General features: G+C 42.8%; 1 protein-coding gene across 4 annotated transcripts in view; it reads left to right on the top strand.

Moving 5' to 3' along the window:
• Positions 1-17,484, top strand: part of RNF13 (ring finger protein 13) — a 203,576-nt gene that overhangs the window by 166,568 nt on the left and 19,524 nt on the right. For all 4 annotated transcript variants that reach the window (XM_077488192.1, XM_077488189.1, XM_077488191.1 and 1 more), the window contains one exon: positions 11,294-11,387. In XM_077488192.1, the coding sequence (XP_077344318.1) occupies positions 11,294-11,387 (94 nt within the window). The remainder of the gene's footprint in view (positions 1-11,293; positions 11,388-17,484) is intronic.

Raw genomic sequence — 17,484 nt, 5'->3', positions numbered from 1 at the left:
TCTGTCCAGGGGAGATGGTCTAGGTTAGAGGACCTTGCCTATCAACTTTGTTGGAAGTTTCAGGCGGTACATCTGGCCATTGAATCTTGGCGGTCAGATTATAGGACTGTCCTGACAGGATTTAGTCTAACAACAAAAAATAAATAAAAAAGAGGTGAATAATGTTCTAGCTTTGGCAGAACACAACACTACTTGCCTATCAGTAATTTTTAATATTTCAGGCGTACTACTTGAGACGCCAACAATTATTTCCGGGAGAATGATCTCTTCACCCCGACATCTTTCTAGCAATATGTCAGATGCGGTAACTCTGGACATGGACCTATTCACGTCCACATTTAACTTTATGTCAAACGAGGGGTCCGCTAGCAGGCGGAACAGGGGATCAGTTCTCACTGATCTATGCATTTCCTCCAGCTCTGCTACTCCCGCGCCTTCCCTGCAGGATTAAGCAGGAACAGAAGGAGGCGATTCTGATGGCCCAAGCGGGTCCCAGGAGATCTGAATTTATCGAGATCATAAGGAGGGCAGTTGGAAGTCCTTTTGGATTATAGCCAGACCTTCTTGCACAGGGTCCGGTATTTCATTCTACTTTACGGACAAGGAATTTAACAGGTTTGACTGTTGAATCCCACTATAAAAATCGTGGGTGATCTCCTTCAGTAGGGTCTACTTTGACTAATGCCAGGAATCCAGCTCCCAGAATCGCTTACTATAGAATCTGGAAGGCATAGGTTTCTTGGTATGGATCCAGGGGTTGGCACCCCAGGAGGTATGTCAATAGGCAGGATTCCTGCATATGGGATCTGATATGAAGCTGCCCTTGACTTTTATCAAGAGCCAGATCCAGGCCGTGTCCATGTCTTTTCCTGCGGCCTCTTGCTTCCTACTCTTGGTGCGTAGCTTATTCAGGGGGTAACACGGTTTATTCCCCCTATCAAGGCACCTCTAAATCCTTAGGATTTAAAATTTGGTCTTGTCGGCTTTGTTAAATCAGCAGTTTGAACCTTACGAGAAATTCTCTTGGTTCTTTGACAAGAAAGATTATCTTTTTTCCTTGCCATTTCTTCTGCTAGAAGAGTATTGGAACTAACGGCTCTGTCTTTTTGATGTCCTCATCCTGAAGTCTTACCAAAAGTGGTAACAGGTTTTCATTTAAACCAAGATATTATTCTTCTTTCTCCCCAGAAGCCTTAATCTGGGGAAGAGAAAGTACTAGTCTATTGATGTAGTAAGAGTGATCAGAATCTATTTAAGGGTGACCGTTCAGGTTCGCAAAACATAGGTTTTGTTTGTACTGCCAGAGTGTCAAAGATATGGACAGGCAGCGTCGAGATCCACTATTTTCCAAATGGATTTGTCAGTTGGTTGATCAAGCTTCAGCTTAAAGAAGAAAATTCTTCCTTCTCAAATTAAGAGCACACTCATCCAGGGCAATTAGTGCTGCTTGGATGGTGCATCATCAGGCCTCTATGGCTCAGATCTGTAAGACCGCAACATTGGTCTTTGGTTCAGACGTTTATCCGATTTTTTTTTTTTTTTTTTTTTTTTTTCTTTTTCAAATCAATATTAAAGGTCATGAGGAGATTGCCTTTGGGCACAGCATACACTGCAGGCTGCAGTATGAGTCATCTGGCCTCCTGTTTCCTTGATTCTGTCTCCCCCCTTCAGTTGCCATTGCTATGGGACATCCCACATAGTTATTACTATGGCTCTGTGTCCCCTGATGTAAGAAAATAAAATAGGATTTTTAAAACAGCTTACCTGTAAAATCCTTTTCTTTGATGTACATCAGGGGACACTGAGGTCCCTCCCTTCTTCTTCTTATACACTTTGATTGCTTGACTCCCAGTAATGGGAGGGGTTATATGGGGGAAGTTCACACCTTAAGGGGCGTGCCAGTGTCCAGCACCTGATATGCCTATATAACCCACATAGTTATTACTATGGCTCTGTGTCCCCTGATGTACATCAAAGAAAAGGATTTTACAGGTAAGCTGTTTTAAAAATCCTATTTTTTTGATCCATTGAAGGCTATGGAACCATAAAACAAAAAAAAGTCCCCGGCCGCGTTAAAAAATGCATAGATGTGAACCAGGCCTAACTCAAATGTATTGAATTTATTCTTCTCTTCAGTCTTCACTGAGGGAATCGGGGGGCTTCAGTAACCAAAATTGCAGTTCTCATCCTTATGACACATCATAGGAACCACCTCCATGGTTAACAGAGGACAGAATTAAAATTTAGACTTTGGAAGCTTAACATTAATAAATCACCAGGACCAGATGGCTTGCATCAGAGTGTACTTGGGGAACTCGGTCAAGTAATTGCCAGACCATTGTTCCTAATTTTTACTGACTGGAATGGTACCAGCTGATTGGAGAAAAGCCAATGTAGCACCACCTTTTAAAAAGGGCCCAAAATTCATCCCTGCGAATTACAGCCCAGTTAGCCTAACATCAATAGTATGCAAGCTCTTGGAGGGGATGATAAGGGACTATATACAAGATTTTAGTAATGAGAACGGTATCGTTAGCAGTAATCAGCATGGATTCATGAAGAATTGTTCTTGCCAAGCTAATCTATTAACCGTCTATGAGGTGTTGAGTTGCCATCTAGATAAAGGAAGGCCCGTAGACGTAGTCTATCTGGATTTTGCGAAAGCATTTGACACCGTTCACCATAAATGTTTTCTGTACAAAATAAGGTCCGTTAGCATGGACTATAGGGTGAGTACATGGATTAAAAACTGGCTACAGTTCAGAGAGTGCTGATAAATGGGGAGTGCTCAGAATGGTCAGGGGTGGTGGGTAGTGGGGTCTCCTAGGGTTCTGTGCTGGGGGGGAGAACCTCTGGGGGAATCTAGGATGGAAAGGTCCTAGTGGATAGGCTTAGCAATGGCATGCATGCCAAGCTGCTGCTAACAAAGCAAACAGAATATTGGCATGCATTAAAAGGGGATTATCTCCAGAAATAAAACGATAATTCTCCCGCTCTACAACACTCTGGTCCGGCCGCACCTAGAGTATGCTGTCCAGTTCTGGGCACTAGTCCTCAGGAAGGATATACTGGAAATGGAGCGAGTACAAAGAAGGGCAACTAAGCTAATAAAGGGTCTGGAGGATATTGGTTATGAGGAAAGGTTGCAAGCACTGAACGTATTCTCTCTAGAGAAGAGATGCTTGAGTGGGGATATATTTATAAATACCGTACTGGTGACCCCACAATAGGGATAAAACTTTTTTGCGGAAGGGAGTTTAACAAGACACGTGGCCACTGTAATTATAATTAGAAGAAAAGAGGTTTAACCTTAAACTACATAGAGTGCTTTACTGTAAGAGCGGCAAGGATGTGAAATTCCCTTCAACGGGGAGCATTGATAATTTTTTTAAAATTATTAGATAAGCACAACATACGGGGATATACAATGTAATACTGACATATAATCACACACATAGGTTGAACTTGACGGACGTGTGTCTTTTTTTCAACCTCACTTACTATGTAACTATGAAGACAAGTTGGGCTTCAGAGTCCCAAAGCACACAACAGTGCTTTATAAATGTGGCAGAGGCTATTTTAGTTATAGTCAGGTTGAAAAAAGACACAAGTCTATCTAGTAAAACAAAAAAAAAAACATACAATCCCATATACACAATCCTTCACCCTTCATTTTATTTTGAATCTTATCATATTGACGATTTATTATTAGTGTTTTAATGGGCCTAGTTAAGAGAAATAGCAGAAGATAGAGACGCCTACTAAATATAGACTGTATGACATTTATTAGGGCAAAGGTATAAAAACACTCACATTAAGGTAAGCAAAATCAGGCACATCAGGGTAGTCCTGCATAGATAGATGAGTCTCTGGTCTGGGCATTGTTCCGCGCTGTGTGTCCTGTGAAAGCCATCCGCCGGCTCTGTGTGTTGATCAGACCAGGAAGGAGGGCTGGGATGTACGTGGACCAGACCAGCGTGCACGTAGACTCATGGGTTCTGTCTGCTTAAAGTGGAAGTGTGTATGCTCAGCTTAGTGTACATTAAAAGACATACATACAGTAAAAGACTGCGAGAAGGTGCATACATACAGTAAAAGATTGCGAGAAGGTATGCAAGTGTGTGATATTACAGAAGATACATAATAAAGGTAAATAGTCTGCGCACTGCAAGTGCAGTTGCTGAGGGGAACATGCAGGGAAAATAAAAAACAGCATCTTTGCTTGCACATTATTGGATGATGGAGCTTCCCCTCAGATCTAACGCAACTGCATTTGCAGTGCACAGTTTATTTACCTTGGGTAAATCAATCTAACTGCATGCCTCTTATTCAATAAAGCGCTGTCTGCTCACAGTATTAGTGTAGTTCCTTAGTCTTAGGCCCCATTCACACTTGTGTGACTTGTCATGGGATTTTGGACCCCAAAGTCCCATGACAAGTGGCACCCCATGTTTCTGAATAAGTACCTTTCATATCTGTGCGACTTAAAGGGGTTGTAAAAGCAGAAGGTTTTTTATCTTAATGCGTTCTTTGCATTAAGATAAAATGCCTTCTGTCTGCAGCAGCCCTCAGGCCCCCTTATACTTACCTGAGGTCCCTCTCTTTCCAGCGATGTCCACGAGTGTCTCACCCCTTTGAGTGTCTCTCTCCTGATTGGCTGAGACAGCAGTGACATCATTGGCTGCTGTCAAAGTCAGCTAGCCAATCGGGGCAAGGCTTTGTGTCTGAATAGACACACGGAGCTATGACTCGGGTGCCCCATAGCAAGATGCTTGCTGTGGGGGGCACTCAACAGGAGGAGGATCCAGGAGACCGAAGAGGGACCCGAGAAGAGGAGGATCGGGGCTGACCTGTGCAAATCAGCTGCAACAGAACAGGGAAGTATACCATGTTTGTTGTTTTTAGAGGAAAAAAAACAAGACTTTACAATCTTAAAGTCGTTCCTGCACTACTTTGATCCAACTTTTATGCGACTTGAGGGTCAAAACCTTCAATGTAAACCCTGAAACGTCGCATGAAAGTTGCACCTGCCTGCTGTAAATGCGACTTGTGTGCAAAAAGAATGCCAGCAATAAAAACGAAAACGGCGTGAGCTTCCCTTTACAATCCATACTAAACTCAGAGGGCCTGGTATGGATGGGTGGGAGGACGGACTCCACGCAACCCCCCTACCCCCCCAAATTCGTACCAGACCCTCATCGGAGCATGCAGCCTGACAGATCAGGAAGGGGGGGGGTCGAGTAAGCATCGCCCCTCCCTCCCTGAACCAGGCCACATGCCCTCATTATGGGCGGGGGGGGGGGGTGTTTTGGGGCAGTTATTAGTTATTTATTTTATATGAAGGAATTGTTAACTTGTTTTGTATTTTTATTTACTTTATTTGTGAATTATTAGTGATACCCACTACTCGTTCACATAGGGGCTTACAGATTCTGATAAACCCCCGCCCGCAAGACCCCCCCATAACCACCAGCCAGGGTTGTGGGGAAGAATCCTGTGTCCATATCAACATGGGGACAAGGTGCTTTGGCGTGACGGACCCCTATTTTTCTCTTTCCATACCTGTCAAGCTGCATGCTCAAATAAGGGTTTGGTATGGATTTTGGTAGGTTCTCCTTAAGATCTATACCACCAGACCCAAAGGGGTATTTACTTTTCATTGTTAGCATTATTTTGTTTACATTTGACTGGCTCAAATGGTTGTGAAAACTAAGACTAAAATACTTTTTCAGTTCTACACGTCTAGCGACTTGTGATGCCAGGACAGCTGGTGATCGCTAGTAACATACCTTGCAGTGGCTTCATTTATTCCTCCACTATACAGTGCCTTTAAAAAGTATTACTCCTTAATGTTTCACATTTTCTCATTTTGCAACCAAAAATGTAAATGTATTTTATTGGGGTTTTATGTGATAGACCAACACAAAGTGGCACATACCGTATATACTCGAGTATAAGCCGAGATTTTCAGCCTCTTTTTTGAGGCTGAAAGTGCCCCCCTCGGCTTATACTCGAGTCATCGCTGTCTGCCCGCTCGATCAGCGTGTCGAGCAGACAGACAGCGGCCATTCTATTCAAAAGCCGCGCCTCCGGCTCCGCCTTCGCCTGTGATAGGCGGAACACTGAATTTCCCAGCAGCCTGTGTTCCGCCTATCACGGACATCGTATCATCCTCGTACTACGGACGAGGATGATACGATGTCTGTGATAGGCGGAACACAGGCTGCTGGGAAATTCAGTGTTCCGCCTATCACAGGCGAAGGCGGCGGCGCAGCTTTTGAATTTTACAATGGCCGCCGACGAAGAGGGCACGGGACGGAGGCAAGGCAAGGCACGGCACGGCACGGGACGGGACGGGACGGGACGGGACGGAGCCAAGGCAAGGCACGACACGGGACGGATGCAAGGCACGGCACGGGACGGAGGCAAGGAGGCAAGGCACGGGACGGAGGCTCGGGACAAAGGCTCGGGACACAGGTAGGCTGGACACACACACACACACACACACGGATGGAGACACACACACACAGGGATGGATGGATGGATGGATGGAGACACACACACACAGGGATGGATGGATGGATGGAGACACACACACACAGGGATGGATGGATGGATGGACACACACACACACACAGGGATGGATGGACGGACACACAGGGATGGACGGACACACAGGGATGGACGGACACACAGGGATGGACGGACACACAGGGATGGACGGACACACAGGGATGGACGGACACACAGGGATGGACGGACACACACACAGGGATGGACAGGCATGTCTCACCCTCGGCTTATACACGAGTCAATAAGTTTGCCAGTTTTTTTGGGGGTAAATTGGGGGCCTCGGCTTATATTCGGGTCGGCCTATACTCGAGTATATACGGTAATTATGAAGTTGAAGGAAATGATAAATGGTTTTAATTTTTTTTTTACAAATAAACATCTGAAAAGTGTGGTGTGCATTTGTATTCAGCCCCCCTGAGTGAATACTTTGTATAACCACCTTTTGCTGCAATTACAGTTGCAAGTCTTTATGGGTATGTCTCTACCAGCTTTGCAGATCTAGAGAGTGAATTTTTTGCCCATTCTTCTTTGCAAAATAGCTCAAGCTCTGTCAGATTGGATGGAGAGCATCTGTAAACAGCAATTTTCAAGTCTTGCCACAGATTCTAAATTGGATTTAGGTATAGATTTTGACTGGGCCATTCTAACACATGAATATGCTTTGATCTAAACCATTCCATTGTAGCTCTGGCTGTATGTTTAGGGTTGTTGTCCTGCTGGAAGGTGAACCTCCACCCCGATCTCAATCTTTTGCAGATTCTAACAGGTTTTCTTCTAAGATTGCCCTGTATTTGGCTCCATCCATCTATCCATCAACTCTGACTAGCTTCCCTGTGTCTGCTGAAGAAAAGCATCCCCACAACATGCTGCCACCACCATGTTTCACAGTGAGGATGGTGTGTTCAGGGTGATGTGCAGTGTTGGTTCTTCGCCACACATAGCGTTTTGCTTTTAGGCCAAAAATTTAGATTTTGGTCTAATCTGACCAAAGCACCTTCTTCCACGTTTGCTGTGTCCCCCATATGGCTTCTCACAAACGGGACTTCTTATGACTTTCTTTCAACCCTGGCTTTTTTCTTGCCACTCTTCCATAAAGGCCACATTTGTGGAGTGAACAACAAATAATTGTCCCGTAGACAGATTCTCCCATCTGAGCTGTGGATCTGTACAGCTCTGCCAGAGTTACCATGGGCCTCTTTGCTGCTTCTCTGATTAATGTTCTCCTTGCCCAGCCTGTCAGTTTAGGTGAACGGCCATATCTTGGTAGCTTTACAGTTGTGCTATACTCTCCATTTTTGGATGATGGATTGAACAGTGTTCCGTGAGATGTTCAAAGCTTGGGATATTTTCAACCTAACCCTGCATTAAACTTCTCCACAACTTTATCCCTGACCTGTCTGGTGTGTTCCTTGGCCTTCACGATGCTTCACAGAACAGCTGTATTTATACCAAGATTAAATTACACACAGGTGGTCTCTATTTACTAATTAGGTGACTTCTGAAGGTAATTGGTCCCACTAGATTTTAGTTAGGGGTATTAGAGTAAAGGGGACGGAATACAAATGTATGCCACCCTTTTCAGATATTTATTTGTAAAAAAGATTGGAAAACCATTTATAATTTCTTTATCGTACATCGCGGGACACAGAGCAGGCCATAATAATTACTGGGTTATATGCCACCTATAGGTGAATGGACACTGGCAAACCAATAGACAGAAAGTTCTCCCTTTTATAACTCCTGCCATACAGGAAGTACCTCAGTTTTTTTGCCCGTGTCTTGAAGGTGATGGTCATGGCTGTTAAAGCTCTTCAACTTAATCATGTCCCAGTAAAAGGGCGTTATAATCGGATCAATTCGGATGGCAAAAAAAGGCTAAGATAGATGGGGTCCGAGCCTCAGAAAGCAAAGGCGAGGTTTTGCCTGTAATGCGGCCTATGTGGCACTGGACTCTGGAGTTTGGAACCCTGGTCACTATGCCCAAGGAAATTTTCCAACAGGGTCTTCTACAGGTCCAAGGGTGTGGACCCCAAATAATATGAGGGACCTGGTCCTTGAAGGTCCAGAAATGGCAAGACACACCATGATGGGTGAAGATTGGATACCTTAATAGGAATCCTGCAGTGCGATTGATGTTGTCTCCCCCTCTTTAAAAAAAAAAAAAAAAGCTGGTCCTGATCATAAGAAGAAAGCGGTATCCCTCTATACGGTTGTGCATGAGATTGCTTGGCAATATGGTATCCTCATTCAAGGCAGTTTCTTATTCGCAGTTCCATTCCAGATCATCATTCTGTTCGCTTTGAACAAAAAGATCCAGCCTTTGGATTTTAGGTGTTCTGTACTGCCAGGTTACAGGACTCCCCTGTCGGGATCAAGTCTGGCAATGCCACTAGGGTGACTTAGATCAAACACCAGGGAGGCACCAGGAGCTAAGCAGCCCAGAAAGAGGTAAACTACATTCTAGCATGGGCAGAAAAACACGTGCCATTTCTGTCAGCAGTGTTTATTCTAGGAGTGGACAATTGGCGAGAGGACTTTCTAAGTCACCAGCAGTTGTTCCAAGGGGACTGGTCCCTACATCCCGAGAGCTTTCATCTGATTTGCCAACGACGGGGTATCCTGGACATGGATCTATTGGCATCCAGGTTCCACAACAAACTGGATGTTTTTTTTTATCCAGAACCAAGAATCCAATCGCTATCGGGACAGATGCATTAGTGGTCCCTTGGGATCAGTTCTCCCTGAGCTATACTTTTTCCTCCAGTTCAACTTCTGCCGCGGCTGCTGTGCAGGATACAGGAGATGCCAGTGATCCTGCTGGCCTCGACTTGGCCCAGGAGGGCTTGGTATGCAGAAATTGTGAGGTTGGCAGTGGGGAAGCCTTTCATGCTAACCAGACCTGCTGTCCCATATACTGCTTTACGGTCGCTGAATTTGGCTATTGAGGCCAGAGTCTTAAAAGATCAAGGTATTTTGTGTCCAGTGCCATCGACTCTTGTATTTCTTGGTGACAGTCCAAGAGATGGCATCCTCACAAGTATGGTATTGGAAGAATTCTTGCCTTTCTGCAATTAGCAGTAGAATTGAAGCTGGCATTGGAAACAAGCAAGGGACAAATCTTGGCCTTATCTGTTTTCTTTCAGAGACCAATTGCATCACATAAGTTGGTGCAAGCCTTTATAGAAGGAGTGATTCCTATGGTTCTGCCGGTCAAGCCACCCTTATGCCCCTGGGATCTAAATCCTGTTCTGTTTCTTCTACAGAAGCAGCAAATTTAGCCTGAGAGGCATTTTCCGTTAATCCTATTGGCAAATTTTTTTTGTCATTTTTGGTCACCATAACCTTGGCTAGAAGGGTGTCAGAATTGGCAGCCCTTTTTGTTCCTACATTTTTGGTCCTCGGACTACAGAGGAGAAGTTGTTACATTCACTCAATGTGGTTTGGGCAGTTAAGGTCTATTTAAAAATGTCGGCTCTGATTCGGAAGACTAATTCTTATTTTTTTTTGTCCTGCCAGATTGGCCTAAGAAGGGGCAGGCAGCGACAAGTTCCATTCCTCAGTGGATTCGCCAGGTCATTATGCAGGCGAAAAGACTAAAGGGTAAGGTCCCACCCTTTAGATTAAAGGCACATTCCACCAGAAGGGTGGGTGCTTCTTGGCAGTGCATCATCAGGTGTCTATGGCTCAGATTTGCAAGGTCACTACTTGGTCTTCAGTGCATACATTCAATAGGTTCTACCAGGTGTATGTTAGAGCATGCTACAAGCAGCAATATAGGTATTTTTGTCCGATGGTGGTCTTATGATTGCTGTGCCCCCCCCCCCCCCCATGGGCATGGCTTTAGGACATCCCTGATTAGTCATTGTTATGGCTTGCTCTGTGTCCCGTGATGTACGATAAAGAAAATTAGATTTTTCCTAAAGCTTACCTGTAAAATCCTTCTCTTGGAGTACATCACAAGACAGAGGTCCCTCCCCTCTTTTTCTGTGATCTTCATTGCTTGTTACAAAACTGAGGTGCTTCCTGTATGGAAGGGGGTTATATAGGGGTAACTTCCTGTCTATTGGTTCACCAGTGTCCAGTCACCTATAGGTGGTGTATAACCCAGATGGTCATCATTATGGCCTGCTCTGTGTACCATGATGTATTCCAAGAAAAGGATTTTCTGTCAATGAATAGAGGGCGTGATATTAGATGGACTAATAGATTTAGATGGAATTAAATGACTAACAATTTAAAGCTGAACTCTCAACTAACACTTTTAAGCAGTTGCAGCAATAGGATTGTTTTTCTTGTGTGTTTTTTTTTTTTTTTTTCTCTTTCATTTTGGAATAAAGGTTTTACATAAATGAATAAAAGCTGACCATTGTAAGCGGCACCCCATCAGGGTTTAATGGTTTGTCTCAACCCTTTAAATGCTGTGTTAATGCTAGTGACAGATTGCATCATATATGCTATTTTTTTGCACATAGTAGCACTTTAACCCTTAATTTTTATAACTTCATTTCCTTTGCTAAGCTCCTTTTTTAAAGCAGCTTGTGAGGAGGGGTGGTCTATACACTTTGGCATCCTTGCCTTGGATGCGAAAGAACTTTGTCCTGATCTGTTATGGTTGAGCATAAATGTTTTATAAACCTGAAACTTTCACATTGTTTTGTATTAAATTCTGTATATTACCAGTATGTATATTCACTGTTTTATTTCCGCTGTCCAAATACAGATCACCAAGTTTGTGCAGGATCGGCATAGAGCACGAAGGAACAGACTGGGCAAGGATCAGCTGAAAAAGCTTCCCATACATAAATTTAAGAAGGGTAGGAGGTTTGACACAATGATCAGATACAGATAAAAATATGTAAAAAAAAAAGCTGACTTTACATCGTTTGTTTTAATGGCCAGTTTCCAGATGGATTAACCATTAAAAAATCCTCTGTATGGCCACCATGCTATAAATCAATGTGGAGTGCATAGTCTGTGACCATATCCCCAGTATTTCTTTGTCATGGGGCAGTGCTCACAGTGTTCATAAGATACCAGTACAACTCTATCTCATTTAGAAACCAAATCCACTGTTGCTGGACTAAGAAACCTTCCTGCATAAGAGCTTCAAGGGAATTGGTCAGAATTAATTTGCAGTGCACATATATTGTACTCTAAGTAGACAAATTGATTTCACCTAACATTTTGAAGTAGAGTGGGAGGTTAGTCAGGATAAACCTGCCTTTTCTCAGGTACAATTGAAATGCAATTTGAAGTCCTAACTTCTGTATGCAGATATTCTTGTCACCATGGCTGTAAGGAGGTTAGGATGGACAAGCGTTTGGTGTCATTTGTAGTGATGGATGAATGGATTCCCTCTTCAGCTGCATTTGTGCTGACAGAGCAACCTATTTATATGAATGGACTACTGTAGCTGTGGGAAATGGTCCTAAGGCTAAGTGAGCCCTTAAATAGACATTAGCCATGCTGAGAAGCGAATCAGGTGGAAGGTGGAAATGCAATGCATAGGAGGTTGTCCGTGTCCTTTGAGGTGGACCCCCTAGTCAGGGTGGGTGCTCTGCCTCGGGCTGGGGCTCGGTGCTAGCCTGGAAGGATCCTACCACAGAAACAGTTGAAAGGAGGCATTCTTGAGAGGCGAGCAAGGAGCAGGAGCAAGGAAAGGAAAGAGTGAGTGCATCCGCACAGTGCAGAGACTGACAAGGGGAGAGACTGACCCTTTTATAAAACTGCAGTGGTATAGAAATTGCATGTGCGATGCGTTTCTGTGCCCAGGAAAATATGATGCGTTTTCCAATGCATGGGGTGCCATTAAGAATTAATGGTACCTCCTGCATATTTTCTAAACAGCAGCACGTATTTTCTGCTGGTGCAGGAACACATGGGACTTGCACACTTCCTACACCTGTAATAGTGTGGACCTAGCCTAACTCTTCCTCCAGTTAAGCTATTACTGTGTCAAAAGTAACAGTTGAAACATCACTATTCCCACAGAACTAAAAGCAAGCCTATACTTTTGTGCATGAAGGATAAAGCAATAAGTCCACTTTATTTCCTCCCTCTACTCCCCCACCACTCAAATCATTCATTGAGAGTAATGCCCAATGGCATCTGGTGAGGTTTTTGGATAAGGGGCGCCAGATCCTGCCCTTCTCATAAGCTCCGCCCCTTATAGACTCCACGCACTCCGCCCCCTGTATTCCAATTGCTTCAACCCATATTGTCAGGAGAATACAGCTCAGTATCACAGGACAGAGTATACAGCCCCAGCCTCGCAGATCGGGGTATACAGCCCCAGCCTCGCAGATCGGGGTATACAGCCCCAGCCTCGCAGATCGGGGTATACAGCCCCAGCCTCGCAGATCGGGGTATACAGCATCACAGATCACACCCTATTTTGAAGCCTATTAGAGTCTGGCTCTAATCGGGTACTTAAAAAAGAAAACACCCCCGCCATAGGAAATCATGCACCTGGTGTCCTGATGGGAGGGGGGGTGGCGGCAGGGATAGGTGGGGCGGCGCCCCAGCACCCTCAATGCAAGGGCCGCCACTGGAAATGTCAGCCCTAAATAAGCTTCGAGCTCACACAGGGTTGTTGACTCTCCTCCTCACCCCCTTGTGACATTGCTAGACCAGTCACCACACACCAGTGTCGCCACACGCTCCCCCATACCAGAAAGTATTTTGCTTGATTTGCTAAAAAGAATATTCCTATCTTATTGGAAAGCCATCCTTTTGAATGTACAGGACAGGAAGTAAAAGGAAATCTCTCTGAGGCACAGATGGGAAAAAACTTGGTTTTAACTCTTCCCTACCAGAAAAATGGTTTTAGATGTACTTTAAATATGGCCTTTCTAAAATGCAGTAAAACCTTTATCATTGGATAAAACAAATACAGTGTCGACCTGATTTTCTCTCGTCATTTACACAGTGTGTTTTTTTTTTTATATATATATAATATATATATATATATAATATATATATATATATATATATATATATATATATATATATTAAAGGTGCGCTCTAAATTTTTACTTTGTTTAAATGTGCAACTTTTTTTTTTATTCTTATTGAGCAAAATTTGAGGCACAGTTTAACATATGAACTTGAGCTGCAGCTTGGTCTGAGAGCTTTAAGCATTGCTTTTTATGAAGGCTGGGAGATTCTGCTATAATCTGTTAAGTGCCTTGCCTCATTCATGTTCTCAGAGCACTTGACACTGCAAAATAAGACACAAGAGGCCTGCAGTGTCAATTTCTTATATAGCTTTAGGATTCTTGTTGTTGCATTAAGAATTATTCTAGTAAGCTATATATATATATATATATATATATATATATATATATATATATATATATTACACATACACACACACAATCTCAAAAAACAGTGCTGCGCTACCAGTGAATATCTAAATCATCCTAGTCATATATTGGTAATAGTCATATATATGCAAACAATATGGAACCCAAAAAGATAATGCGTCTAAACAAAGTAACTGACTAATAATCTCTTGGTACAGTGATCATACAACAGTCCATAAAAAGATAAAATTGTCCCAAACATCAAAAGAATATTGCAAACCTCCAAACGTGTTGCTCTACCACAATGTGCCAAAAGATCACCTAAATATGCAAGTGCTTGCCACCACCAGTGTGCTCTAGCTACTCGCCTCATATTTTGATCCATTTCACCAGTGGGTCAAAATCATCAGGTCCCCACTGAGGATAATCGAAGGATCTATCTGGATTACTGCTAGCGTACTGCTCCTCTATGTCCCTCACTCTTCCCTGTCGACTCCCTGAACATCGGATCTCTCTCAGGGGTATCGCGCCTATTGACGGAACGCATACGGGTGGCGTAGCTCTGTCTGCAGACATCCTACTGTCATCTTGTTGATCACAGGAATTGTCCAATATCTGCACCACCCGCACTGCTTAAGTGCTATGTGAGTACCTTGCCCATGGTTTTTATCGGTTCCTCTCTTTACCCATGTATATATGTATTGCCCATGTTTTTTTGTTCCTCTCTATACTTAATACCCCTGAGAGAGATCCAAGACTCAAGGAGCTGACAGGGAGAAGTGAGAGACATAGAGGAGCAGTACGAAAGCACCACACCAAATAGATCTTTTAATTATCCCCAATGGGGACCCACTGATTTTGATCTGCTGGTGAAACAGGGGTCAAAATATAAGGTGAGCGGCCAGAGCACACTGATGGTGGCGAGCACTTGCATATTTAACCACTTGACCACTGGGCACTTAAACACCCTTAATAACCAGACACATTTTCAGCTTTCGGTGCTCACATTTTGAATGACAATTACTCAGTCATGCAACACTGTACCCATATGAAATTGTTGTCCTTTTTTTTCACACAAATAGAGCTTTCTTTTGGTGGTATTTAATCACCGCTGGGTTTTTTATTTTTTGTGCTATAAAAGCCAGAAAATTCTGTAAAAAAAAAATGAATTTTTCTTTGTTTCTGTTATAAAATTTAGCAGATTAGTAATTTTTCTTCATAAATTTTGGCCAAAATTTATACTACTACATATCTTTGGTAAAAATAAGTACAAATTGGATATTATTTGTTTTTTGTGAAAGTTAGAGTCCACAAGCTATGGTGCCAATATCTTAAAATTGATCACACCCGAAGGACTGACGGCCTATCTCATTTCTTGAGACCCTAACATGCCAGTAAAGTACAAATACCCCCCAAATGACCCCTTTTTGGAAAGACGACATTTAGTAAGAGGCATGGTGAGGTTTTTGAAGTTGTCATTTTTTCCTACAATTCTTTGCAAAATCAAGATATTTTTTTTTTCTTCACAAAATTGTCATATTAGCAGGTTATTTCTCACACACAGCATACACATACCACAAATTACCCCAAAACACATTCTGCTATTACTCCCGAGTATGGCGATACCACACGTGTGAGACTTTTACACAGCGTGGCCACATATAGAGGCCCAACATGCAGGGAGCACCATCAGGCGTTCGGGAGCACCCAGGCCAATTCTGACTTTTCTCCCCTTCATGTAAAAATCATCATTTATTTGCTAGAAAATTACATAGAACACCAAAACATTATATATGTTTTTTAAGCAAAGACCGTAGAGAATACAATGGTGGTCGTTGCACGGTATTTGCGCAGCAATTTTTCGAACGTGTTTTAAAAAAAAACAAAAAAAAAAGTTTTGTGCTTTAAAAAATACAAAACAGTAAAGTTAGCCCAATGTTTTTGTATAATGTGAAAGATGAAGTTACGCCGAGTAAATAGATGCCTAACATGTCACCCTTCAAAATTGCACACGCTCGTGGAATGGCGACAAAACGTCGCTACTTAAAAATCCCCATAGGCGACACTTTCAATTTTTTTACTGGTTACATGTTTTGAGTTACAAAGGAGGTCTAGGGCCAAAATTATTACTCTCGCTCGAACGTTCACAGCGATACCTCACATGTGTGGGTTGAACACCGTTTTCATATGTGGGCGGGACTTACGTATGCGTTCGCTTCTTTTTTTCTTTTTTATTGTTCATTTTACTTTTATTTATTTTAGCTTGACATTTTTTTTCCCCCAAAAATAAAAAATTTTGATCACTTTTATTCCTGTTACAAGGAATGTAAACATCCCTTGTAATAGGAATATGGCATGACAGGTCCTCTTTACAGTGAGATATGGGGTCAATAAGACCCCACATCTCACCCCTAGGCTGGGAAGCCTGAAATAAATAAATAAAATGGCAGGGTATGGTATTGGCAGGGTATTGCAGAGTATTGGCAGAGAATTGAGGGGTTAAATTTCGGTGAGCAGCGATGTGGGCACTGCAGATGCAGCCCACAGTGCTGCTGACACCGATCTCTTCCCCCTCCGCTGTACCAATCAGTACAGAGAGGGGAGGGAGGAACCGGCGTCATAACATGACGCCGGTTCGTTTACAAGTGATCGCTCCATCATTTGACGAAGCGATCATGTGGTAAATGGCCGCCATGAGCGGCCGTTTACCGTGATGCGCTGGGTCCTGTGGACTCGGTGGTCACGGATGCTCTTGATTGCGCGCCCCAGGGGGCGCGCGAGAGCAGAATTCTGGGAGGTCGTTAATTAACGGCCTCTCAGAGTTAAACAACCGCCCTGAAGCCGCTAATCGGCTATGGGCCGGTTGTTAAGTGGCTAATCTTGATCTTTTGGCACATTGTGGTGGAGCAACATGTTTGGATGTTCTCCTTTTGATGTTTGGGACAATTTTATCTTTTTTTTTATGGACTATTGTATGATCACTGTACCATGAGATTATTAGTCACTTTGTTTAGGATATGGATGTATTATATTTTTGGTTTCTTCACAAGGATTATTTAGATATTCATTGTTAACGCAGCACTTTTTTAAAATGTATATTGTTAAGAAGTGGAGTGAATACGCTTGTTCAGTTTTAGCAGCAACTGGGTGATTTTTAAGTTGTTTTGCACATATTTTTGGATTGCACTAATTATATATATATATATATATATATATATAATTAGTAATATAAAAAAACCGCCCTGGCCCATCTGGGCATGTACACCACTAGACCGCTGAAGGGTATGCTGTGGTATCTGACACAAAGCCATCGGTAGCAGTTCCTTTAACCTCCCTGGCGGTATGATTATTTAAGATTTTTGGCGCTGAAAGCGGTACAATTTTTTTGCATGGAAATTTGGCATTTTATATTGTAGGCCTGTAATTCCATGTCCATTTTATGTCCAAACCAGAGTCTAGTAGACATCCCGGTTATGATTTAAAATTTGAAAAACAAAATCATAAATTAAAATACAATAAATAACTATAAAGAATTATACCAAATAATATTATTATAATAAAAAATATTCAATAATGTAATCAAATCAAAAACACAGAAATTTGCAGA

This window comes from Lithobates pipiens, unplaced genomic scaffold (genome assembly GCF_037356315.1).
Source record: "Lithobates pipiens isolate NorthernLeopardFrog02 unplaced genomic scaffold, aLitPip1_a1.2 Scaffold_18, whole genome shotgun sequence".
Lineage (NCBI taxonomy): Eukaryota > Metazoa > Chordata > Amphibia > Anura > Ranidae > Lithobates > Lithobates pipiens.
This window is presented reverse-complemented; position numbering and strand designations above follow the sequence as displayed.